The sequence below is a fragment of the Oryctolagus cuniculus genome, chromosome 8 (genome assembly GCF_051225735.1).
Source record: "Oryctolagus cuniculus isolate XC-2025 breed Fujian yellow rabbit chromosome 8, ASM5122573v1, whole genome shotgun sequence".
Classification (NCBI taxonomy): Eukaryota; Metazoa; Chordata; class Mammalia; order Lagomorpha; family Leporidae; genus Oryctolagus; species Oryctolagus cuniculus.
In genome coordinates, this window is record NC_142874.1 from 75,969,847 (window position 1) to 75,996,227 (window position 26,381).

Consider the following 26,381-nt stretch of genomic DNA (forward strand, 5'->3'; position numbering starts at 1 on the left):
TGATGGGGCAAGTGTTGAGAGAATGGTAGTTAAAAAGCAGAACAAAAAGCATGTTAGTCTTAGTCTTTTCCTTTGTATAACTTCACAAAACTTGTATGAAATCAGTATGAAAGAGGCTGTAAATTAGTTTTTCTGGGTGCGATTTAATGAGATAGTTATAAATTTAAAAATGTACATTGCCATGGAGACAAATACTAATATTTTGCCAAAATGTGATATATTCAGATTAGATGCTTTTAAAAAATGTTAATGTGAGGCCGGCACCGCGGCTCACTAGGCTAATCCTCCGCCTAGCGGCGCTGGCACACCGGGTTCTAGTCCCGGTTGGGGCGCCGGATTCTGTCCTGGTTGCCCCTCTTCCAGGCCAGCTCTCTGCTGTGGCCAGGGAGTGCAGTGGAGGATGGCCCAAGTGCTTGGGCCCTGCACCCCATGGGAGACCAGGATAAGTACCTGGCTCCTGCCATCGGATCAGCGCGGTGCGCTGGCTGCAGCATGCTGGCCTCGGCGGCCATTGGAGGGTGAACCAACGGCAAAAGGAAGACCTTTCTCTCAGTCTCTCTCTCTCACTGTCCACTCTGCCTGTCAAAAAAAAAAAAAAAAAAGTTAATGTGCATTTTAAGTGAATTCTGTGAATCCCAGGATACTTCTTTCCCCTCAATTAAATATTTCCAGATCCCATGGAAATAGCAACCCATATTTTTCTCTATAGATTTCGTGTCCTTTGCCCTAGTTGATGCCAAAGTAACTATTAAAACAACTGAAGTTCTTCATGACTTGCTGAACATTTTTTCAATTTGTGTAATAAAAGTTTTACCGGGAAATGGGAGCTTAGCCAGGGGTGTGCTGCTCAATCATTTCTCAATTAATAAAGACTTGATTTTTGTAGTGATGTCAGTACAGAATTCTAGCCAGGCTGATCTTTAACTGTCAGCGAAAACGAATTAGGAGGAGATGTGCAGTAACTTATGCATTTGGGCTCTGACTTGCCATCCCAAATTGAGATTTTCTTTCTCAAGATAATCATTCTCCTTGAAACTCCTAATTCTTCATATCATACTAGACTTATGGGGATGAAAACATCAGCCCTGGGCCCTGCTCTTTTTTACCTTAAAGTCCAGGACTCATGAAATGTGAACTAAAAGGCATCCTCTGCTAAGAACCTGATGAGAATGATTTATAGAAATTTGGAAGAGGACATGACTTCTGGTTAGTAGCCTCAGGGAGGTTTCACAGAGGAGAAGAGATTTGTGTTTGATGTGGAAGAGTGAGATTGTGTTGAATATGGAGGGGAGAGGAAAGTGTGGATGCAGTGTAGGGAGGGTGGGCTGCATGAAGTCCTGCAGTAGAGGATACTGAAGTGTTTTCAGTGGCTCTGTATGTGTAGTTCCAGAGAACAGGATTCCCAGTTCTGAAAGCTTTATAAGTGTCCAGAGTATAAACATTTCCCAAGTGTGTTTGGGAGAGATTAGGAAAACCTATTTAAATTGCCCACCCATTTATCAAGGCCACAGTTACGAAGTGGCCAGTGTAACACAGTTGCTGTGAGTCAGCTAAAGAAGTAGAGAAGAAACAAAATAGTTGACAGTCCGTGCTTTGTCAGTCTGTGCTCTGCTGAAATGTCAAAGTAATTGGGTTGTCTCTGCTGGGGAATCAGAAATTTGAGCTTCTGTTTTCCTTTCTCTTGTCCTCAATTAACTCTTTATGCCAAGTGAAAAATTTAGAAACTGAGCAAATTGGGTTCTTCTTCAAAAAAGTTGTCCCCTAGAAAAAATAAATTTTGTGCATACCTAAGGGCCACAGAAAATGGCACATAAATTTTATAGCTTTCTCTCGACTGTTGAACATGCTGTGATGTCCAACACTGAAAATTTGCAAGGGGATCAATAGTGTGTAGTGTTTAGGGAGGTAAGAAGAGAAGGAAGGAGAGAGGAAGAGAGAATAGTACATTCAGTAAACTTGTAACTAGAGTCTAGAACACTGAATTCTGAATATACTTAGTATGGACTGGAATGAGAGCATTCATCCTTTTAACCTTTCAGAATACTAAGGCCTTGTTTTGGGATTCCTTTAAAAATTGCGGTTTTTGTTAAGTTTTGGAGCTTTTATTGCTTTGCCATACCGTCACAAATGATCACCTATTAAGAATTGCATTGTCAATTTATAAATTGTAATTCATTTTATATATTTATAGTGTATGTTTATATGGTATATAGATCTCAAAAGTAACTTGTTTTCCTATAGAAATTCACTAGGATGTGTAAGAAAAGGATCACAGGAGGAGCAAGACCTTTCTTGATAAAGACAGCTGTCCTGTTATGTGACTACACCTTTCCTTTCTATTGCCTCAGATACTCCGTTTGTTCTCCTGACCTTCTGGTAACTTCAGAGAGAGCTGTGCTTATGAAGAATGTAATAGGCATAGCTTGTTCACCAAAACAAAACAAAACAAAACAAAACCCAAAAAAAAACACAAAGAATCTTCATAATTTGGCATAGATTTAATAAATATATTAAAATGTGAGCAAATGTTTTCATAATACCTGTTTAATTTTTTTTACTTAGAACCCCCCTACCATGCCTCTGAAATTAAGACCAAAATTTTAAACATGTCTTCCATATAACTTGTAGAAGAACACCTTACTGAATATATGAGAGAGACTTCTCTCTCATTATAAATTTATAAAAGGACTGCAAATATTTTTTATTCCTTCCAGGGAAGAACATGAAGAGACATCTGCAATTCGTGTTGGTTTTATCACATATAACAAAGTTCTCCATTTCTTCAATGTGAAAAGTAATTTGGCTCAGCCTCAGATGATGGTGGTGACCGATGTTGGAGAGGTCTTTGTTCCTTTATTGGATGGATTCCTTGTCAATTATCAGGAATCCCAAGCTGTTATTCACAAGTAAGTATCAAATGTTTTATAATTTACACATCAGGAGTCTGTTTTTAATTGCATTGTGTTGTGTCTCAGTTGCATTTTTTGTTTTCTCATTAGCAAAGGAGTTTTATAAATATTGATTATGTCATTTGTGTTAGATCTTTTCTTTTTGTTGGCAAAGTACTGCAAAGAAGATATTTCCTGCATGTTTATGAGCATATTCAAGGCTAATGGCAATAATAACTAAAGAAGTAGTCATTGTTCTAAGAATTTACAATTAAAGAGATGACAAATGTAGTAAATAAAAATGTATCTACAGGCTGGAGGGGGCGCTGCGGCTCAATAGGCTAATCCTCTGCCTGAGGCACCGGCACACCGGGTTCTAGTCCTGATTGGGGTGCCGGATTCTGTCCTGGTCACTCCTCTTCTAGCCAGCTCTCTGCTGTGGCCAGGGAGTGCAGTGGAGGATGGCCCAAGTGCTTGGGCCCTGCACCTGCATGGGAGACCAGGAGAAGCACCTGGCTCCTGGCTTCGGATCAGTGCGGTGCGCTGGCCGCAGCGTGCCAGCCACAGCAGCCATTGAGGGGTGAACCAACGGTAAAGGAAGACCTTTCTCTCTGTCTCTTTCACTGTCCACTCTGCCTGTTAAAAAAAAAAAAAAAAAAAGTATCTACAAAGAAATTAGATTTTGTGAGCAAATTTTCCATCCAAATCATGGATTTTGGTGCCAGGCCATGCCAAGATATCATTCTCTGAGGAATGATCTGAGAAACTCACCCATAGTGTTGAGGCTAAAATAAATACCATATATGTTTAGACTTGAAATGGCCAGTGACTTATTTCTTGAATTTTGTTACTAATATGCTGAATACTTAAAATCTTTTGTTCATTCGTTTCTTACAGTTTATTGGACCAGATTCCAGAGATGTTTGCAGATTCCAATGAAAACGAGACTGTTTTTGCTCCAGTCATCCAGGCTGGCATGGAGGCACTCAAGGTGAGAAGTCACTTCTACTCTAATTGCTAGCAAAACAGAGACCAACAAACACAACTGAAAAGATTTATTTATAAAAGAAAATACAGTCTTGATTAAAACACGTAGGCTGCAAGAGACTATTCCAAACTTCCCCACAAATCTCAGGAGGAAGTGGCCAAAAGCACAGACTGCTCCCAGCGTTTACATTCCAGCACCCTTAGCAGCTGAGCAACTGATTTGGTCAGGATTTCCAGTTTGGCTCCTCCCTTTGGCTTTTATATGAACTTTTATATGATCTATTTTAAAATTAGTTCTGCAATATCTGAACTCTTAGATTAGAGGAAAGAAATTCCCATATGACTGTCCCTTTCCTTGGGGTTTTCAAACATGCAAGGGCAAGGCCTTGTGACACTCATGTACAGAGATGTGAATGCTGCTCAGGGCCTTTCTGATTGCTGAGAGAAGATGAGAGGCTGGCTATGGCTGTTACTGGCAAGCTGAGCCCACATGATTCTGGTTGTTTTCATAGCAGTAGAGACAACAAACTAAAGAAGGCAGAGTGATTAAAAAGCACTTACTCTTCATTATTAGTACCCTAGCGCAAGAGTCAAGCCTGTTTGACCAAGATGGGTATTTCTTATAATTAATTTTTAAATGTTATTATGTTAAATTTAAGCTAACTTTGAAAATAAATGTGCAGGGCCCAACTACATGGGCCATCTTCCGCTGCTTTCCCAGGTGCACTGGCAGGGAGCTAGATCAGAAGCAGAGCAGCCAGGACTCAAATGGGTACCCATGTGGGCTACCAGCATCGCAGGTAGCAGTGTAACTCCTTATGCCACAATGCCAGCCCCTGAATTTGTGTTTTTGAAGAAATAGATGTGTTCCACATAAGTTGCCAAAGTTGTTGGCATAACATTGATTAACATCCTTTTAAAAATTAAAAATAGAGCTACTCTTTCTTTTTTTTTTTTTCTAAAGATTTATTTTTTTATTTGGAAGTCAGAGTTACACAGAGAGGAGAGGCAAAGAGAGAGAGAGAGAGAGAGAGAGAGAGAGAGAGAAAGAGAGGTCTTCCATCCTCTGGTTCACTCCCCAACTGGCCACAATGGCCGGAGCTACACCAACCTGAAGCCAGGAGCCAGGAGCTTCTTCCAAGTCTCCCATGCGGGTGTAGGGACCCAAAGATTTGGGCCATCTTCTACTGCTTTCCCAGGCTGTAGCAGAGAGCTGGATTGGAAGTGGAGCAGCTGGGACAGGGACCAGCACCTATATGGGATGCTGGCACTCCAGGTAGCAACTCCACCCACTACACCACAGTGCTGGCCCCAGAGCTATTCTTTTATTAAGTACATATCCAAAGAAAAGTAAATCATCGGGACAATGTCTGTCAAAGAAACATGTATACTCCCATGTTTATTGTAGCACTATTCACAATAGCCAATATATGCAATCAACCTAAATGTCCACCAACACATGAATAGTTAAAGAAAATGTGGCATATAAACACATAATGTAATACTATTCAACCATTAAAAATAAACATTTACGGCCGGGGCCGTGGCTCACTAGGCTAATCCTCCGCCTTGCGGCGCCGGCACACCGGATTCTAGTCCCGGTTGGGACGCTGGATTCTGTCCCGGTTGCCCCTCTTCCAGGCCAGCTCTCTGCTGTGGCCAGGGAGTACAGTGGAGGATGGCCTAAGTGCTTGGGCCCTGCACCCGCAAGGGAGACCAGGAGAAGCACCTGGCTCCTGCCATCGGATCAGTGCGGTGCGTGCGCTGGCTGCAGCACGCCAGCCTCGGCGGCCATTGGAGGGTGAACCAACGGCAAAGGAAGACCTTTCTCTCTGTCTCTCTCTCTCTCACTGTCCACTCTGCCTGTCAAAAAAAAAGTAAAAAAATAAAAAAAAAAACGTTTAAATGGACCAAAGGGCATTATATTCAATGAAATAAGTCATGCACAGAAAGGCAAATACCACATGATCCCACTTATATGTGGACTCTAAAAAAGTTGACCTCATAGAAGTTCAGAGTAGATCAGTGGCTACCAGAAGATAGGGATTGGGGAGGGTTGATGGAATGGACAGAGGTCAGTCACTGGGCACGATGTTAGATAGGAGGAATAAGATCTGGTGTTCTATGGCTTAACAGTATGGCTATAGTTTATGATAATGTACTGTACAGTGAAAAATAGGAGAGGATTTGATTTTTTTTACGATGGCCTAAGTCTTTGAAGTGATGATTGTGCTAGTTACTCTAATTCAATGATTACACCAAGTAGGTACCTATCAGAACATTACATTGTTACCCCATGAATATATATGAATAGCTTTATGTCAATCAAGAAACTAAATAAAAAAAAAGAAACTAAATAAACAGAATATATCTTGGATATTAAAAAAAATAAGTGGCTAGGGTTAAGCATTTGGCACAGCAATTAAGATGCTGCTTGGGATGTCACCATCCCATATCAGAGTACCCAGGCTCAAGTCCTGCCTCCATTCCCATTTACAGCACCTTGAGATGCAGTAGATGATGGTTCAAGAAGTTTGGGTCCCCGATACCCACATGGAGGATCTGGATTGCGTTCCAGGTTCCTGGTTTCAGTCTGGCTCAGCATGTTACAGGCATTTTGGGGAGTAAATCAATGGATAGGAGAGCTTTCTGTTTCTCTCTTCCTGCCTTTCAAATAGATAAATAAATAAAATAAATAGGTATTAACAATAACAAAATAAACATCCAAAATAATAGTGCAGAACTGATTTATGAAGTACTTACCACATAAATTTGTCCAATTTTAGAGTATAGTCCTAGTACAGCAATTCTTGCCTATGCTTTTTGTTCTACAGAGTATTCACTTATGGGATCAAAGACTATTATGGGTGTCCCTCAAACAGTCTTAGAATGTGTATTAATATAAAATTGGTAATAAATTTATATTGTACAGCAACTTGAGATTTTAGTACTAACCCAGTAGAAGCCAAAAATGATCATTGTTTGAACCACAGAAAAACTTGGGAATTCCTCTTTTTTTAAAAAAAAAAAAAAGGTTTATTTATTTATTTGAGAGGTAGAATTATGCTGGTTCGCTCCTTAAATGTCTGGAGGTGGGCCATTCTGAAGCCAGGAGCTTCTTCTGGGTCTCCCACATGGGTGCAGAGGCCCAAGGACTTGGGCCATCTTCCACTTCTTTCCCAGACCATAGTAGAGAGCTAGATTGGAAGAGGAGCAGTTGGGCCACTAACCATTGCCCCATATGCGATGCCGGCACTGCAGGTGGAGGCTTAGCCAACTACACCACAGTGCCAGCTCTGGGAATTCTTTTATTCTACATTGTAAACAAGCTAGTTATCTCCTATTTCAATTTGAAAAAGTTGTTTCTCTGTCTTCCATTAGGATATCTAGAAGTCCATAAGTAAATTTCCTTACATATGACAAGTCGTACATAACCCTACAACTCTTTCTCCTCTGAGAAGTTAGAACTGGGAATAACATGCCTGAGAGGATGAGTGGATATTCATACACTACCATTTCCTCAATGAAGACAACTTAGTGCGGTGGAAATAAGTATGGGGGCCTGGCATCCAGTGGGCTGGCATATAGAATATCAGTTCAGCCTTCTTTCATGACTAGAAGGGAACACTACTGTCTTAAAACAGTTGTAGTCGGCTGGCGCCGTGGCTCAATAGGCTAATCCTCCGCCTTCCGACGCCAGCACACCGGGTTCTAGTCCTGGTCGGGGCGCCAGATTCTGTCCCGGTTGCCCCTCTTCCAGGCCAGCTCTCTGCTATGGCCCGGGAGTGCAGTGGAGGATGGCCCAGGTGCTTGGGCCCTGCACCCCATGGGAGACCAGGAGAAGTACCTGGCTCCGCCATCGGATCAGCGCGGTGCGCCGGCTGCAGTGCGCCGGCCAGGGCGGCCATTGGAGGGTGAACCAACGGCAAAGGAAGACCTTTCTCTCTGTCTCTCTCTCTCACTGGCCACTCTGCCTGTCCAAAAAACAACAACAACAACAACAAAAAACCAGTTGCAGTCCATGAGAGGTCTAGAGGCTCCTTGATAGCTTTGAAACAAAAAATATGTAAGCTGATTTGTGTATCTGCATGTGTATGTGATATTTGTTGTTTATTATGCAATCCTGAAAAATTGCTGTGTTCTTAATAACCATGATGTTCACTTAGGTCATTGGGTATCCTCAGTCCATCAGAGTTCAGTTTGTTTAAGTCAGTGTATCTTCATATCATTCACATGTTATCTTTCATTGTGTTTGGAATTTACCATTGTACTGTTGTGTATTTTTACCTTGACTTTTCAAAATGAGAAGAACCTAAGATTTAAAGATAACAATCCAGAAAATTTTATCCATAAATTTAATGCATAGTAGTATTCTTATGAAGTAAAATTAACTGTTTTTATAAATGGTAAAGAACCGTCTTTCTAAAAAGATACAGAACTGCCTTTATTTTTTTTAAAGATTTATTTTATTTACTTGAAAGACAGAGTTACAGAGAGAGGTAGAGACACAGAGAGAGATCTTCCATCCGCTGGTTCACTCCCCAGATGGCCGCAACGGCTGATCCCAAGGCAGGAGCCAGGAGCTTACTCCGGGTTTCTCATGTGGGTGCAGGGGCCCAAGGACTTGGGCCATCTTCTACTGCTTTCCCAGGGCACAGCAGAGAGCTGGATTGGAAGAGGAGCAGCCGGGACTAGAACCGGCACCATGTGTACTGCAGGCGGTGGCTTTATCCACTACGCCACAGCGCCGGCCCTAGAACTGCCTTTATAAAATAACATTGTTGGACATCATGTGAATGGCAGTTACTGTCATGTTGCTGCCGGCAGGGTCAACATTGTTCCCACAGCACTGGTCTTCACACAGGGCTTGAATCATGCTCCTCCGCTGCCAAGAGATGAGGCAGTGGTTCCTCAACTGACTTATTCATATGGTTATGTGGTAAAGCAAGGGTGCTTTTCAAAAATGCACATTTCTGGTAGACTCCCAGAGATTGTGAGCATGAGAGCCCCCAGTTTATTCTTATGATTGTCCATATTTGGGAGTTCCCAGTGTGAGGAATTTTGTGACTTGTTCCACAGTCTCTGAGAATATCTTTATGTCAACTCACTAGAAAATTACATCCATCACCCAATGAATTTCACGTGCAACTTTTGTGCTATAATATTTTGACTTCACCAACCCTAAGTTTTAAATTCATGCCCAAAATAAGAAATAACTATGAAAAGGGACCATCATTGCGGCACAACAGATAAAGCTGATGCCTGCAATGCCAGCCTCGCATATGGGCACCAGTTCATGTCCTGGCTGTTCCACTTGCAATCCAGATCCTTGCTGATAGCCTGGGAAAAGCAGCGAAAGATGGCCCAAGTATTTGGGCCCCTGCCACCCACATGGGAGAGCCAGATGAAGCTCCTGGCTCCTGGCTTTGGCCTGGCCCAGTGTAGGCTATTCTGGCCATCTATAGAGTGAACTAGCATATAGAAGTGTCTCTCTCTCTCTCTCTCTCTCTGTCTCTCTCTTCCTCTCTTTCATTCTTTCCCCCTCTCCTTCTCTCTCTTTCTCTCCCTGTAACTCTGACTCATAATAAATAAATCTAAAGTAAAACCTGTGATGAAAATTTCTGTCTTATGCAGAATGTACAGTGAAGATACCCTTGGAGTTATTCAGTTTCTTAACGTGTAGATTCACTAGCTGCTTTTGTAGAGTCAGTTACTACAAGCAGTTCTAGCTCATAAAGTTTCCAAATGTTTTCTTTAGCCTGAACTATCAATAAAATATTGCAAATACTTATGGTGTATTTTCTACACAACTGTCTCCTTTCCCGATCTCATTACTGACTGCCAGTACTTTACTTTCCCCTAGTGCTTCTCTTGTATATGTGGTTTTAATCATAATAAGTTTCCTCAAAGCCTTTTTGTAAATAGGTTGTTAATATGATTAATAAGTTAATTAAGAAGTTTATTCTGGCCTGTCAGGAAAATTCTGGATGATTATAATTCATCGTGTAAGAGCAGAAACTGCTGTAGTGTAGTTAGAGCTTGCCTCCAGTTGAAGCTTTTTGCTTTATAGCAACTTTGTCAGCTTTGGATGAAGAAAAAAGTTTCCAACTAGGATAACTGTGTGTCTGTATAAATGTTTAGGGTGTGTGAGTGTCTTGAGCTACCTCTGAGAGTTGTATTATATCATTGCCTCTTAAGGCAATATCTTAAATATCTCAGTATCTCTTCAGACTTAAATTTGTATAACTTACGTAGAAGGGCACTAAAATTCTTGCCTGAAGTCATTATTAGGCTAAGAGCTAACCAGATGGGGAATTTGCAAGGTAGTATTAAAATATTGAACAGGCCAGGTCACTCATTGACTTGTTCTTTCAATCAACAAAGATTTATTAAATGCCTGTGTTTTGTATAAGGCAAGATAAATACCACTGTCTCTGCTTCTAAGTTGCTTAGAGTATAGGAGAAGAGATATGACTCTTTTTAGAAGACATGTTTATTGTTTTTATTTTAAAAGAGGGAGGGGAACAAGAGAGAACATAGAATAACTCCAGAAATCCCAGAAGTGTGGCCAGTGAGCCCAGTAGCCCAAAATGTTCTGCACAGGAAGCCAAAGATGAAAATCTCATCCCCTGTGGACAGGGAGTACAAACAGGAAGCACATCAAACTGAAGTTTTCCTTATTGTGTATCTAAATAATGACATTTTAGAAGTAGACTCACTCTTTGAGTTACAACTTTACTTTCTATCAGAAAGATGCCAAGTAAAATCTAAACTTCTTGAAGCAAACAGTGTGGGGAGCAACCTGGACTGGACTGAGTTACTGGAATTAAGACTTATTCTATGCATCTGCTCTCCCACAATATGGCGCTGGGGGAGGAGGCAACAGCTTCTACCCCGCTGCCTCTCACCAACTTGACAAGCTGCAGGACCTGCTCCTGATTGGAGGAGAGCAGCGTGCTCAGTGTGTGGGCAGCCGAGTTAGGATTGGTGGAGGAGGACTATAAAGGAGGAGAGAGACGGCATGCACCAGGAACATCTAAGAGGAACACCTGTGCAGCCCCCGAGAGAGCCGGCTGGCCGGCGGTGTGCCGCTCCCCCGCAGAAGTGGGGAATGTGGCAGGGGGAACCGCCCTTCCACGGAGGTGGAAGGGACGGTAGCCAACCCTGGAAGAACCAGCAGCAAACCTGGGGAGGGCCGAGCAGACGAAAGAACAGCGCAGGGTCCTGTGTCGTTCCTCCACGAAGAGGGGGAGCGACATAATGGTGCCGTGACTCGGATATGAAGCCTAGGCAGGGCTTAGTGTCGTTCCTCCACGAAGAGGGGGAGCGACAAACAGAAAAACCAACAACAACAAAAACGTGAGCTACTAATAACTAATTATTAGTATTATTAGTTCTTCATACTTTCTTTAAAGTCTGAAATATTCAACTGGGGGCTGGCACTGTGGCACTCTGATAGGGATGCAGGTATCCCAAGCTTCAGTTTAACCCACTGTGCCACAACACTTGCCCCTATCTAATGGTATTTCTGTGAATAACTTTTCAGTAGAAGGCACATGGAACATTAACGTTACCACTCAGTTTCTTGCTCACTACTGCTGAGATCGACCCATGTTAGCTGTGACACCATCTTTGTGACCCATTTCACAAAGTGTGTCAGAATGGCACTCAGAGACACATTAGGACAGGAATAACCTTGAGTTCTCTGAATATTTATTTATTTGAGATACATGCAGAGAGACAAAGATGAAGAACTATACAGGGTGCGGCTAGGACAAACCTGGAAGCCAGGGACTCAAACCAGGTGGCAAGGATCCAAATACTTGAGCCATCACCCATAACTCACAGAGGACACTTTCGCAGGAAGCTGGAAGCAGAAACTGGAGCTGGAAATCAAACCCAGGCACTCTGATTTGTAGAATATGGATATCTCAACTGACCTCTTAACTGCCAGGCTAAATTCCTGCTCTCCCCACTCAATTTATAGTAACATAACTTAAAGTACAGCTTACAACTAACCCAGGCACACCAGTGTTTGCCACCCACACTGGCCTTTGCAAAAACAGCTCCAGGCAGACAAGAGAGAAAGTGATTCTATGCTATGTGCAAAGACATGGAGGTGTGTAAGACATGCGGTGTATTCCAGGAAAGCAAGGAACTTACATGGCTGAAACTTTGAGTGCAAAGGATGCCAGGGGATTAGACTGGGAAGATAGATTCAAACTAAACTTCCACAGACCTTGAACTGTCACCTACTAGATGTGTGGTCTGAGTCAAATCGGATGAACCTCAGTGTTCCTATCCTTACAATGCAGACAGCAGTACCTATACTGCACAGGGGTGTGAGTCACATAAGAAACCATGTGTGAAGGGCCTGGATACAGTGGATACTAGTGACAGCTCATCTTACTGTTTCCACCCTTCCTGCTCCCATCACCATAAAGGACTGTGGACTCTATCCTGCCTTAGAAAACCTTCAGGATTGTTTTTATTTATTTATTTCTTAAAGATTTATTTATTTGAAAGAGTTACACGGAGAGAAGAGAGGCAGAGAGAGAGAGAGGTCCTCCATCTGATGGTTCACCTCCCAATTGGCTGTAAGGGTCGGAGCTGTGCCAATCCAAAGCCAGGAGCCAGGAGCTTCTTTCAGTCTCCCACGCGGGTACAGGGGTCCAAGGACTTGGACCATCTTCTACTGCTTTCCCAGGCCACAGCAGAGAGCCGGATCAGAAGAGGAGCAGCCGGGACTAGAACTGGTGCCCATATGGGATGCTGGCGCTTCAGGTCAGGGCGTTAACCCGTTGCGCCACAGTGCCTGCCCCAGGATTATTTTTAAGAAAGAGATTTGTTTATTTGAAAGGCAGAGTTACATAGAGGCGGGGAATGCAGAAGATCTTCAGTCTGCTGGCTTGATCCCCAAGTGGCTGTAGCAGCAGGGGCGGGGCCAGGCCAAACCCAGGAAGCAGGAACTCCATCCAGGCCTCCCACATAGATGGCTGAGGCCCAAGTATTTGGACCATCATCCACTGCCATCCCAGGCACACTGGCAGTGAGCTGGATCATAGGTGGAACGGCTGGGACTCAGGATGCAGGAGCCACAGGCAGTAGCTTAACCTGCTGCACCACAACACTGGCCCTGTCAGTATTCTTAAAGAGAAAAGTCACCCACTTGATCAGCACTGTTGCCTCCATTTCAGAGGCAGCAGTGTGCAGTGTGGCTTGGAGAAAGGAAGGATGCAGGTGGAGGGACAATATATTGAATCACATATAATTTCCGGAAATTATACTTGGTATGTTGCTTCTAAGCTCCTTCAAACATTTAAATAATCATAATGCTTTATACACTTGCATGGAGCCCAAATCTTTTAATTGTTTCCCAGAGACTACAGATGCATAAAATTGAACACACATTTTTCCTTTTGTCATCACACCTCATAGCTGCTTCCAGGTGTCTGCTATTGGCACACCACCACTACATTCTTCTGCATCTTTCCTTGAAATACTACCTTTGTTTTAATCACATTTACCAGAAGTTTGAAATAAGAGCTTACATTGCACCATGATCCTGGAAATTCTTTTTTTTTTACTTTATCAAAATTTATTAATTCTTATACAAATGATCGGATTGGTCATACTTTTCTTTATGCTAACTCAACAAGCCCTGAGTTTTGTGTTTCCATCTTTGGTTAAATACATATCACTCTAAGCAAACAACAATATTTAAAATAAAGAGTTACATCTTGGAGTCTGGTTGTTTGAAATTGGGTTTTATTTTGAATAGTTCCAGTAAAGTATAAGTCATAGTAGATGTTCATTTATCTGCTTTAATTTATTAGATTGATAAAATGCACCCTTAGTTCTGTACAAATGTTCAACAGTGTAGTTTAATCATACTACTTGAATACTTTACACATGAATAATTTATCTCTTTACATTATTGAAGGCTGTATTCCAGAATGTTCTACAGCTTCTGTATCATCACTGGAAATTTGCAGGCAGGCATTGATGACAGTGCAGCTGTTTACAGTCCTTTTTATCGACAAGTTTGACAAGCCACCTCTGATTAAGCCACCTGTAAATGCTAAATACTTAGACGTGTATTCCAAACACTGTTTTCCCTCAGGTATCTGAGTAAGCAAATGAAATCTGTTGTCCTGAAGCACATAGATGCCCTGAATGATTTTTCCTTAAATTGTCAATTTGTTTCTTGAATACTGTAGTCCAGAAACTTTTACAAATTAACTTCGTGATGTCTTATTCATCCATGAACCTCGCAGTATCTTTTGTAAACCCTTCTGTGCTTGTCCTGGTTCCACGAGGTGGAGAGAGAACGAGTGATCCTGGAAATTCTATCACTGCTTTGCATCACGGAATTCACTTGGTTCTGAAAGGCTGACCAAGAAAGGATTCTCAACGTAACACAAATCATTTTAATATATTTTTAAAGGCATCCTGGTATATAAACCTGTGTTTAAATGTCGACTCTTTGATTTGCAGCTTGTATGACTTATCCTCACCAAGCCTCACTTTTCTAGTTTATCAAGTAGAATAGTACCTGCCCATTGACCCAAAGGTTATATGAGGATTGACTTAGATGAATATGATGCTTGACTTATAGAAGGAACTTGGATATTTTAATTCATTTTTGGTTCTCTTAAAATGAAGCCTTCCCAGGCATTTTTGTGTGACTTTTTTTCCCTTTTTCTTTTTCAGGCGGCTGACTGTCCAGGGAAGCTATTCATTTTCCATTCCTCCTTGCCAACTGCTGAAGCACCAGGGAAGCTGAAAAACAGAGATGACAAAAAACTGGTTAATACAGACAAGGAGAAGGTGCGTTGTAAACAATTACACTTGAAAGTTTCCATCTGTCAGTTATCAAGATGGGGAAAGGAAGAAGCCGTGTGTCCTTTATGTAAGAAAAAGGAGAAGCTAAATCTCATGTGTGATCGCAGGCCAGCATTTTTGTTTTTTTATTTGACAGGTAGAGTTATAGACAGAGAGAGAGATAGAAGCCTTCCTTCCGAGGTACCTTTCTCTGAAGGGAGGAGAGAACTTCCACTTTGACTACGACCTTGTCTAAATATGATCAGAGTCGGTGAACTCAAAAGGCTTCCATAGCCTTGGCAACTCCTGACAAGAGCCTAGGGTGATTACTGGTGCCATAAACAAGAGTGTCAATTTGTTAAGTCAACAACAGGAGTCACTGTGCACTTACTCCTCATGTAGGATCTCTGTCCTTAATGTGCTGTACATTGTGATTTAATGCTATAACTAGTACTCAAACAGTATTTTTCACTCTGTGTTTCTATGTGGGTGCAAACTGTTGAAACCTTTACTTAATATATGCTAAACTGATCTTCTGTATATAAAGAGAATTGAAAATGAATCTTGATGTGAAGGGAAGGGGAGAGGGAGAGGGAAAGGGGAGGGTTGCGGGTGTGAGGGAAGTTATTGGGGGGGGGGGCATTGTAATCCATAAGCTGTACTTTGGAAATTTATATTCATTAAATAAAAGTTAAAAAAAAATGCATGTTCAACAGGCCAAACCTGCAATAGAGAAAGCACTCAATAAATATATTTAACGTGTTGAATTTCGAAACTATCTTGACAACTTCATTTGAAATAAAAATGAATAAATGTATTCTTATTTCAAAAAAAAAAAAAAAAAAGTCTTCCTTCCGTTGGTTCACTCCCCAAATGGCCGCTACAGCCGGCGCTGTGCCAATCTGAAGCCAGGAGCCAGATGCTTCCTCCTAGTCTCCCATGTGGGTGCAGGGGCCCAAGCACTTGGGCCATCCTCCACTGCCTTCCCAGGCCACAGCAGAGAGCTGGACTGGAAGAGGAGCAGCCAGGACTAGAACCCGGCGCCCATATGGGATGCCAACACTGCAGGCGGAGGATTAACTAAGTGAGCCATGGCGCCAGCCCCAGCAGGCCATCATTTAGCATAGGAATACTGCAAATTGCAAATACCTTCAGAAATTGTACACTTCTAGAAAAATTGAAGTCTGAAATATCAATTACAATAAGGGCCCACACATGTCTCATGTATACACTGTATAAGAGAGACTGAGTGATAGGATTGTTGTAGAATGAAGGAAGTAGGAGAAATGCCAAAATCTAAAAGGGTAGAGAACAAGGTAGATTGCACCATGTAGCAGCACTCTTTTGAGGCAGAGACTTGAGGCAGGAAGTAGAGGAGCCTGATACTCAAAATATACCTTTACTTAAAACTCTGGGAGCATAGCAATCAGGGGGAAGGTTAAGACCATGGCTGTAGTCATTCAAACACTGGCCACATGACATCATGGTGCTTCATCTAGGTCTGTAAAGCAAAAACAGCAAAGTTAGTTTCATTAGGCCTAGTGGCGGAGGATCAAATAAAATCACACACATAGAAACATTTCACAGGCACAAGCATAGCATAGACTAGGTGCTCAATAAATGGCTACAACACTAATGATTATAATGACTTTCTTCAGTGCAGTTCACTTAACTGAAAAATTAATTTTTTTTCACTTAAAAATTTATTAAGAATTCAGTGGAGGGGCGGGTGTTGTGGCGTAGCAGGTAAAGCTGCTGCCTGCAACACTGACATCCCATATGGGTGTGAGTTTGTGTCCTGGCTGCTCCACTTCCTATCCAGCTCCCTGCTAATGGCTTGGGAAAAGTAGCAAATGATGGCTCAAGTGCTTGGGCCCCTGTCATCCTTGTGGGAGTCCCGAATGAAGCTCCTAGCATAGGCCTGGCTCAGCCCTGGCTGTTATGGCCATCTGGGAACTGAACCAGTGGATGGAAGAGTCTTTCTGTCCCTCCCTGTGTCTCTGTATCTCTGACTTTCAAATAAATAAATAAATCTTTTTTAAAAGAAGGATTCAGTGAAAATTTAAATTTTAATACAAAAGCATTTTGTGATATTTGTTTTTCTTTCTTGCATCTTTTTCTTCAGATACTTTTCCAGCCCCAAACAAATGTCTATGACTCGCTGGCCAAGGACTGCGTGGCCCACGGCTGCTCTGTGACGCTCTTCCTCTTTCCCAGTCAGTATGTGGATGTGGCCTCTTTGGGTCTTGTTCCTCAGCTCACTGGGGGAACCCTTTACAAATACAACAATTTCCAGGTAAATGTCATCATCTCAGATCTCTCCTGTCCTTCTAATTTTGATTCTTCCATCACAGGTTAAGAAAGTTGTGCCCCCTTGTGGCCACAGATAAATGTAAATTAAGAGCAGATAGAAAACATAAATTTCACACTCCCTGAGTTTGGCAACAGATTAAACTCATTCAGCCTCAGAGTTAAAATATCAGTGTAAGCTTCCAAAATGGGGAAAGTAGATGTTATATCAAATGTATTTAAGATAATGTTTGAAAAAGTGACTAAATATTTTACATGGTTAGCATTTGGAGGGTCATGTCATGACACCCCTCTCTTCCAAGCCCAAATTGAGAGAGTGTCAAGAGGTGGTGAGAATTATCAGCAACACCAGACCTAAAGCTGTGGCAAGCGGGCCTGCCGAGGCTTCATCCTGTAGTTGATAAATGCACACACTCAGGCACAAGGTAGGCTCAGTTATAAGCTTGTCCTGTGGACACCTATACCTGGAAAACCTGCTATATTGAAGGGTGACTCCCCAGAAACAGGACCCAGAAAAGGCTGACCTATACCCATCCAGTTCCTTTTCCCAAACCTGCTGAATTGCTGAGCTACTCCCCTCCGCTGAGGAGGAGGACTCAGGGGCAGGACTCTGAAATATGCACCTCCACATGAAAACAGAGGTGGAAAGCATTTTCCCCCAACATAAATGACAAATGTTAGTCATCACCTATTTTTTTAATCATCAATGAAATTATTCTTCAATAAGTTTGTGGAAAATATAATTAAAAATAAGTTTATTTGTATGTAAGAGATTTTGAAATCCATGCATAGTTTTTTCATAATACATATTTTCTATGAACTATTTGAAGTGCCTTTATATTTATATTATACTCTCGTTAAGGAACATGACTAGACCAAAGATTGCAAAGGAAATAAAATCAAAAAAGCTTCCAGAGCCCTTTCTAAAACTTCTGGATAAATATGTCTTTTTAGGCACTCCAGAAATTAAATCCTAAATAATCATACAGAATTCTTTCTCTTCTTCATTCTGCTTAGATTCTGGAGATTGAGGCATAGCAATGCTCATGGACTGGTAGGGAGATAAATTTATCAGAAAAAAAAATTTTTTTTGCTTCCCCAAAAAGGACTCTGTCATCTTCCATTTCTTTGTCTTGAGGCCCTGGCATATGTGAACAGTATTGGGGTAGTCACTAGGGCTCCTAACCACTGTTTATATTGACTTAGCTTCAAAGAACATACTACCAAGTGATGTATAAGCAGTGGGCACACTGCAAGGGACTGCAAGGGTTCTGTAACTTTTTGGGTTATGTACTTAACTTGTGTGGTTTCTGATATAATAATATTTATCTGTCTCAATACGTGAATAATTATTACTGATACCTTCCATCTCACTGAAAAAGACAGTATTTTATAATCCAGTGGAAGAAAGCCCTATAAGCTGTAAACAGAGATAAAATATTTTATGGTCTGAGAGTGTTTATTTTGCTATACTGCTACCCAGCTGTTTGTTTATGTCACATTATTGCACAAACAGAATCTGCTGTAGCATTTCTTTATCATCTTCAAGTAAAATGTTTTAAAAATTTATTTATTTGGCCGGCGCCGTGGCTCACTAGGCTAATCCTCCGCCTTGCGGCACCGGCACACCGGGTTCTAGTCCCGGTCAGGGTGCCGGATTCTGTCCCGGTTGCCCCTCTTCCAGGCCAGCTCTCTGCTGTGGCCAGGGAGTGCAGTGGAGGATGGCCCAAGTGCTTGGGCCCTGCACCCCATGGGAGACCAGGATAAGTACCTGGCTCCTGCCTTCGGATCAGCGCGGTGCGCTGGCTGCAGTGGCCATTGGAGGGTGAACCAACGGCAAAAGGAAGACCTTTCTCCCTGTCTCTCTCTCTCTCTCACTGTCCACTCTGCCTGTCCAAAAAAAAAAATTTATTTATTTGAAAGTCAAGAATTACACACAGAGAGAGGAGAGGTCTTCCATCTGATGGTTCACTCCCCAGTTGTCCGCAATGGCCGGAGCTACGCTGATCCAAAGCCAGGAGCCAAGAGCTTCTTCCAGGTCTTCCGTGTGGGTGCAGGGGCATCTTCTACTGCTATCCCAGGCCACAACAGAGAGCTGGATTGGAAACAGAGCAGCTGGGATTAGGACCGGCGCCCATATGGGATGCCGGCGCTTCAGGCCAGGGCGTTAACCTGCTGCACCACAGCGCCAGCCCCCAAGTGAAAATTTTTAATGGTGGCTTCCATTCAATATTATATAGAAGAAATCGTAAAAATGATGGTCAGGTGCTTTGCAGGCATCCATTGTATGCACACAACTACAGAGATTATTTTAAAAATTGTGTTTGTGATTCCCTTCTTTCCTCATTCCCATTGTGTTTGGAGAAATGGGTGTCTCTCTCTTGTCAAGCTGTAGTGATGACAATTTCTTCTGATCACTAGTAGGAGCTCCTGCTCCACTAGTTTGTTTACTCTGTCTCAAGTGAGCCCTCAGGCTGGTATTGTGCACATATGCATAATGTACAAATGTTGTTTAGCCTTGGATTGTGAATAACTTCCAGAAATACAATGACAATTGAGAGTTAGCAAGGCTAAGAGAAAAGATTCTGATTCTGCATGAACTGTCACCTCACTCAGCTTCACCAAGCTCTGAATATGGTCAGATCAAAGAATTCCCATTGTAGAGTCTTCCCCAACCTCCTTATATGCTTCTATGTTGGATCTTGGTCTTATCTTTAGCCCTAAACCCCAAGTGGCTCAATTAGACACTCTCAGTTCCCCATCTGCAACCTAAAATTAATAACTGATTTCCCTGTCCTAGTGTTAATAAAAAGAAAGAAAATAACATATGTGAGTTTAATTTGAAAAGCTAAGAATCACTGTGTAAAGGTATTATATATATTTTCTAACCAGAGAAACACATAGTGTGCACATAAATATGCTAAATAACCATTAAAAATAATTATTTAAAGTCAGGATGCTAAGTATTTTACTGCCATCTGGTGGGCATTAATCATGCTTTGTTTTTTAGATGCACTTGGATAGCCAACAGTTTTTGAATGACCTCAGAAATGATATTGAAAAGAAAATAGGCTTTGATGCTATTATGAGGGTTCGTACCAGCACAGGTAATTATCATTAATACCATTTTCAGTCCTCTTTTTTTTAAATAGTTGTTTCTTCTTCAGATTAATAGTCCAACAAAGAATTACAGTAAAATTAAGGAGAAGCAAAATTTCTCCTTTTGCTTATCTTTAGGTTTCAGAGCCACTGATTTCTTTGGTGGAATTTTTATGAACAACACCACTGATGTAGAAATGGCAGCCATTGATTGTGACAAGGCAGTGACGGTGGAGTTCAAGCACGATGACAAACTTGGTGAGGACAGTGGCGCTTTAATCCAGGTGATTTAAAGTTAATTCTCATCTTTTGTTTTCTAGTTCATTACTGACAATGATCAGTGGAGACACTAAAATACAATCAAATGTGTTAGTCTTATCATAAAGAAATTCAGCTGTGTTCATCTAAAGGCAAAAGTCATTAGATTAGAATACTCAGTTGTACAGTTTATCCATGCATCAATTCACATACAGGAAGTCATACCTCTGTATCATGCATGTAAGCCCTGCATACTTTCAGTGAGCACCATGGGCATCAACACACTGATTGCCACCAATGTTCATTGCTTTCTGGCTGCAGCACCTACTCACTCCTATTGTATATGTCTTGTTTGCTTAGGCTGCCATAACAAAATACCACCGATTGGGCAGCTTAAACAATAGAAATGTATTTCTTCAAAATTCTGAAGTTGGAAATCTGAGTTCAGGGCATATGAGGGCCTTAAGGATCTGTTCTTGGCTTCTGTCTGTGGCTTGTAGATAATCTTCTTCTCCCTGTGTCTTCATCCCTGTTCCCTGTTTCATATCTGTTTCTGAAGTTCTTCCTCTTAATAGGATTCCACTCGTTCTGGATTAGGTCCCATCCTAATGACATCGTTTTATTTTATGTACCTCTTGAAAGACCTTTTTGTAAGTGCAGTAACATTTTGAGGTACTAGGGGTTGGGACTTCATCAGGTGAATTTGCAGGAGAGGCATATTTCAGTTCTTCACACTATGGTAAACACATTATCATAAATAAGTAGAATAGGATCTATCTTTGTAATGTGTAAAATTTATGAGGCATCTTGGAGACTGAATTAAAACAAGGAAAAATATATTTGATAGTCATGGTTTTCAGACATTAGTGTAGCTGTTAAAGGAGGGAGAGATTGGCATTGAGGAAGAACTTTAATTTTTATTTTTTAAAAGATTTATTTATTTATTTATTTGAAAGGTAGAGTTACAGACATTGACAGAGAGAGACAGAGGGAAAGGTCTTCCTTCTGTTGTTTCACTCCCCAAATGGCTGCCATGGCTGGAGCTACGCCGATCCACAGCCAGGAGCCAGGAGCTTCTTTCCTGGTCTCCCACACGGGTGCAGGCGCCCAACCACTTGGGCCATCCTCCACTGCCTTCCCAGGCCACAGCAGAGAGCTGGACTGTAAGAGGAGCATCTGGGGCTAGAACCCGGCACCCATATGGGATGCCGGCACCACAGGCGGAAGATTAACCTAGTGTGCCACCGCACCGACCCCTAATGTTTATTTTTTAATCCCAGATAATTTTGGGGAATTGGTCACATCTGGGCATTCTTGAAATGTGTATCTCATCAGCATCAGACCTAAAGACATTGTCAAACTGGTTCATATGTAATCAAGGGATGTGAGCGTTGGTTAGTGCTGTGAGCATGAAGAAAATTGTTTCTGGATCTAGATCCTTGGTAATACAGTCTGGGATGTGTGAAATGTAGACTAGCTGTGGAAAAGTGAACAGATACTTACTTGTGATTAGCCCAACAGTAGAAAACCCAGGGGATGAATCGGTCATTATTCTCCCTCGCTTACTGATACCCAATCTTTAACAATAGTAGAAAACATTGTGGGAAAATCTAGAGGTATTTTATATGAGAACAGTTTTATAAATGCAAGTCAGATATGCGAGCCAGACAAACTCATGACTTCAATGTTGCTTCTGCAGTGTGCTGTGCTTTACACCACCATCAGTGGTCAGAGGAGACTTCGGATTCACAACCTTGGCTTAAACTGCAGCTCGCAGTTAGCTGATCTTTATAAGAGCTGTGAGACAGATGCCCTTATCAACTTCTTTGCCAAGTCAGGTAACGCTTTGCCAATTACAAGGTTCAGTAAACCTTACATCGAGACAGGACTTTTGGATTATTGGAATCAGTAGCTAAAAAGAACAGTGGTGTGCAGCTATTTGGTGGGGAGAGTCAGAACTCGTAAAAGCAAAGGGTGAAGGAGAATGGTCTGCATTTCCAACTCTAGACTAATAAATGAGATAGCTCATTTTAGAAGTAGGCTGTAAATATTGATTTCATTTCCCTTCTGGGAAAGGGTCTGAGTTGGAATTTAGAAAAGGGATGCTTAGACTTTTATTATGGTATGTGAGCGTGCCCCCAACACATGAAGATAATGAAATGAGATTGTCACTACTGTTCAACTGAACTCACTTATCCATGCCATGATAGCTGTGAAATAGAATTAGCCCAAAGGTGGAATTTTCTTTGGCTTTCCTCCTAAGATTCTACAGTATGTTTGGAAGGAGTAATAGTCCAATCCAAAGGAATTATATATCGGAAAACAGCAAACTTCTCTGTGTGTAGAATTACTAATATCTTGAATATAAATCTGGGCCAGCATAACCTTTTGCTATAGGTAGGCTGTTGTTCTTTATTGGCTTCATTATTATAATTACTCAAGAGGAGACTAATAGCAAGTAAGTTGAACATTTATAAATGCTGTTAGTCTTACTTGGTGGCCTGTAGCAATTTGCTCTTTTGTCTTTCTTTCTTTCTTTCTTTCTTTCTTTCTTTCTTTCTTTCTTTCTTTCTTTCTTTCTTTCTTTCTTTCTTTCTTTCTTTCTTTCTCATATTATTATTTGAGGATATCTGTTTCTGAGGTAAGACTTTGATGTCTTTTTCATTGTTTTGTACATGCAGCATTTAAAGCAGTTCTGCACCAGCCTTTGAAGGTCATTCGGGAAATTCTAGTAAATCAAACTGCCCACATGTTGGCATGTTACCGAAAGAATTGTGCAAGTCCATCTGCGGCAAGCCAGGTAAGACACCTATTGTAGTTAGATGTTAAAGTGTTAGAAACAACTACTGAAAGAAGATTCCAAGATGGCAGCATAGGGCACAACATACCGTGCTATAGGCTAGGAATAAATGGTTAAAAAAAAATAGTGTAGGAAGTGTACTCTGAAGGGAGAATTAGAGAGAAACCACAGTGGGAATTCTACGAAAGGAAGAGCAGTGCTGTGGACCTGTATGCAAGGTGTGGATGCACAGTATGAACACAAAACACTGAGAAGCTGAGATCTGGAGCAGGCAGCAGCTTGGAGATGGAGGTGAAACCAAATGGTGGCAGCCCGTGGTGATATAGGCAGAGGGAGAGTATAGCATCAGTCTGGCCTGGAGCCCTAGGGGCTAGTGAGTACCCATGGACCCAGTGGAAGTCAAAGGGGCACATTGCTCTTACCCCATCCTCCCCACAATAACTGCTGGCACCTGGCTGAGAGGTTGGATGCCATTTTGGGTTGTGATGGCAGCTGCAGAAGCCCTTGTGTATGTGCACAACTGACTGATATAAGAGGCCATCTTCTTGGCAGTATTGGTGGCAGTGAAAGGGAAAGGGCAACATTCGTCCAGTGTCTCTTCTGTACACGTGTGATCCAGAGATTCTAATGGGGAAAAAAATCCATGGTCCTCAATGACTTTAAGCCTGACTGGGAGGATACACAGGGCTGGGCACCCACACAGGACTGAGAGGCACCCCTAGCCTCCTAACATATTACAGGCTCCAGGGTTCAAGCTGCCTAGGCAGAACACCTACAGACTACTGGCTCAAGGACCATCTGCCTCTCTGTGCACTGTAGAGGCTGGTGGGCAGAGTGGAACCTCTGTACCCAGTGACTGTGGGAGCCTAATGTGCTGAGACTATGGGAACTTGGTGGCTGCACAAGAGGATGCAATGTATAACTGGGTCTTTGGACAATCACTTTGTTTGGCTCTACATGCTCAGAGCTTCCTGGTTGCCTGGGATGGGTCATTGCAGTGGGATTCATACTTAGAATAAGGATTGCATAGATCATTGTGCAATTCATGCAGTGGTATGGATGAGTGTTGGATCCATTTGGGGCTAAAACCTGAACATAGATCACCTTAGAGGAGAGGAGGTGAGGTTGTGATCACACAGAGTTGACCATTTCCCATGTCCAACTTGGATGTTACTCTGGATGCTTGTGCCACCCTGGAGCACTGACCAGAGCTCCCTGGCCACACCCAGCACACACCTCTTGGTAGTCACTGAAAGTGCAAACATTCTACTAAGCCACAGCGGCATAGTTCAAAGATAAAAGCCATCAGAGGAAAAAAAAAAAAAAAAACAGCAAATATCTCCACAAATGCCTAAAAGTAAACTCAGAAGTTCTGTAAACAAGAATAAGAAAGACATCATGACCCCTCCCCCCCACCAAAGAAACTCAACAATATTTCAGTATTAGAATGTGAAGATGAAGAGACTGATGAAATGCCGGAAATAAAATTCAAAAGATTAATCATAGGATTACTCCAAAGAAATCAGAAGCAAAGCTACAAAATAAATCTATACATGACTTGAATGAAAATTTTTCCCATGAAATTGAGATTTTTAAAGAGAAATAAAAATGAAATATTAGAAGTGAAGAATGCAATAGATCAAATAAAAAATGTGATATAAAACCTTAACAACAGACTTGGTGAGGCAGAAGAAAGAACATCTAAGCTGGAAGACAAATCTTTGGAAATTTTTTCAGACCAAAAAAAATTAGAAAAATTAAAAACAGTGTGGGATATTATCAGATGACCCAACATAAGTTCTGGGCATATTTTGATAATAAATGTTTATGTGTGGGGCCAGTGCTATGGCTTAGTGGGTAAAGCCACCTCCTGCAGGGCCAGCATCCCATATGGGTGTCGGTTCAAGTCCCAGCTGCTCCACTTTGATCCCGCTCCCTGCTATAGCTTGGGAAAGCAGTGGAAGATGGCCCAAGTCCTTGGGCCACTACAGCCACATTGGAGATCTGGAAGTAGCTCCTCACTTTGGATCAGCTCATCTCTGGCCATTGAGGCAGGCCATTTGGGGACTGAACCAGTGGGTGGAGGACTTCTCTGCTTCTGCCTCTCTGTATCTCTGTCTTTGAAATAAATAAATAAATCTTTAAAAAATGTACATGTATTTGCAGATGATATCCTTCTATATATAGGGGAACCAGAAGATTCCGCTAAGAGACTATTGGAACTCATAAGATATGGGTTTTGTAAAGTTGCAGGATTTAAAATCTGTGCAAAAAATCAATAGCCTTTGTATACCCAGACAATGCCATGCCTGACAAAGAATTTATAAGATTAGTCCATTCACAATAGAAACAAAAATTTTCAACACCTTGAAATCAATTTAACCAAGGAGGTGAAAGATCTCTATGACGAAAGTTAAAGAAGGAAATAGAAGACACAGAAAAATGGAAAAATCTTTCATGTTCATGGATTGGGAGAATTAATATCATCAAAATGTCCATATATGACCAAAAGCAGTTTTGACAAAGGAGCTGAAATCAATCCCTGGAGCAAGGACAGTCTCTTCAACAAGTGGTGCTGGGAGAACTGGATCTCCACATGCAGAAGTATGAAACTAGACCCCTACTTTACATCTTATACAAAAATCCACTTACAGTGGATCAAAGACCTAATTCTATAACCGGATACCATCAAATTACTACAGAACATTGGAGAAACTCTGTAAGACATTGGCATAGGCAAAGACTTCCTTTTTGACAGAAGCACAGGCAATCAAAGCCAAAATTGACAAACGGGGTTATGTCAAGCTAAGAAGCTTCTACACTGCAAAAGAAACACTCAGCAAAGTGCATAGGCAACCAACAAAATGGGAAAAAATATTTGCAAACTGTGCAACTGATAAAGGGTTAATATCTGGACTCTATAAAGAACTCAAGAAATTTAACAACAACAAAACAAACAATCCAGTTGAGAAATGGGTAAAGGACCTGAATAGGAGTTTTTCAAGAGGAAATTCAAATGGCCAATAGACATTTGAAAAAATGCTCAGGATGACTAGCCATCAAGGGAGTGCAAATCAAAACCACAATGAGGTTTTACCTCACCCAGTTAGAGTGGCTAACATACAGAAATCAACAAACAAAAAATGCTGGTGAGGATGTGGGGAAAAAGGGACTCTAATCCACTCTTGGTGGGAATGTAAACTGGTACAGCCACT

The 26,381-nt window shown here is 41.7% G+C and overlaps 1 protein-coding gene across 2 annotated transcripts in view; it reads left to right on the top strand.

Moving 5' to 3' along the window:
• The window catches only part of SEC24D (SEC24 homolog D, COPII component), a 143,288-nt gene that overhangs the window by 100,069 nt on the left and 16,838 nt on the right, over positions 1-26,381 (top strand). For both annotated transcript variants that reach the window (XM_051819806.3, XM_051819805.3), the window contains exons 12-19: positions 2,715-2,906; positions 3,786-3,879; positions 14,589-14,705; positions 16,825-16,995; positions 20,020-20,116; positions 20,247-20,392; positions 22,066-22,204; positions 23,048-23,166. In XM_051819806.3, the coding sequence (XP_051675766.2) occupies positions 2,715-2,906; positions 3,786-3,879; positions 14,589-14,705; positions 16,825-16,995; positions 20,020-20,116; positions 20,247-20,392; positions 22,066-22,204; positions 23,048-23,166 (1,075 nt within the window). The remainder of the gene's footprint in view (positions 1-2,714; positions 2,907-3,785; positions 3,880-14,588; positions 14,706-16,824; positions 16,996-20,019; positions 20,117-20,246; positions 20,393-22,065; positions 22,205-23,047; positions 23,167-26,381) is intronic.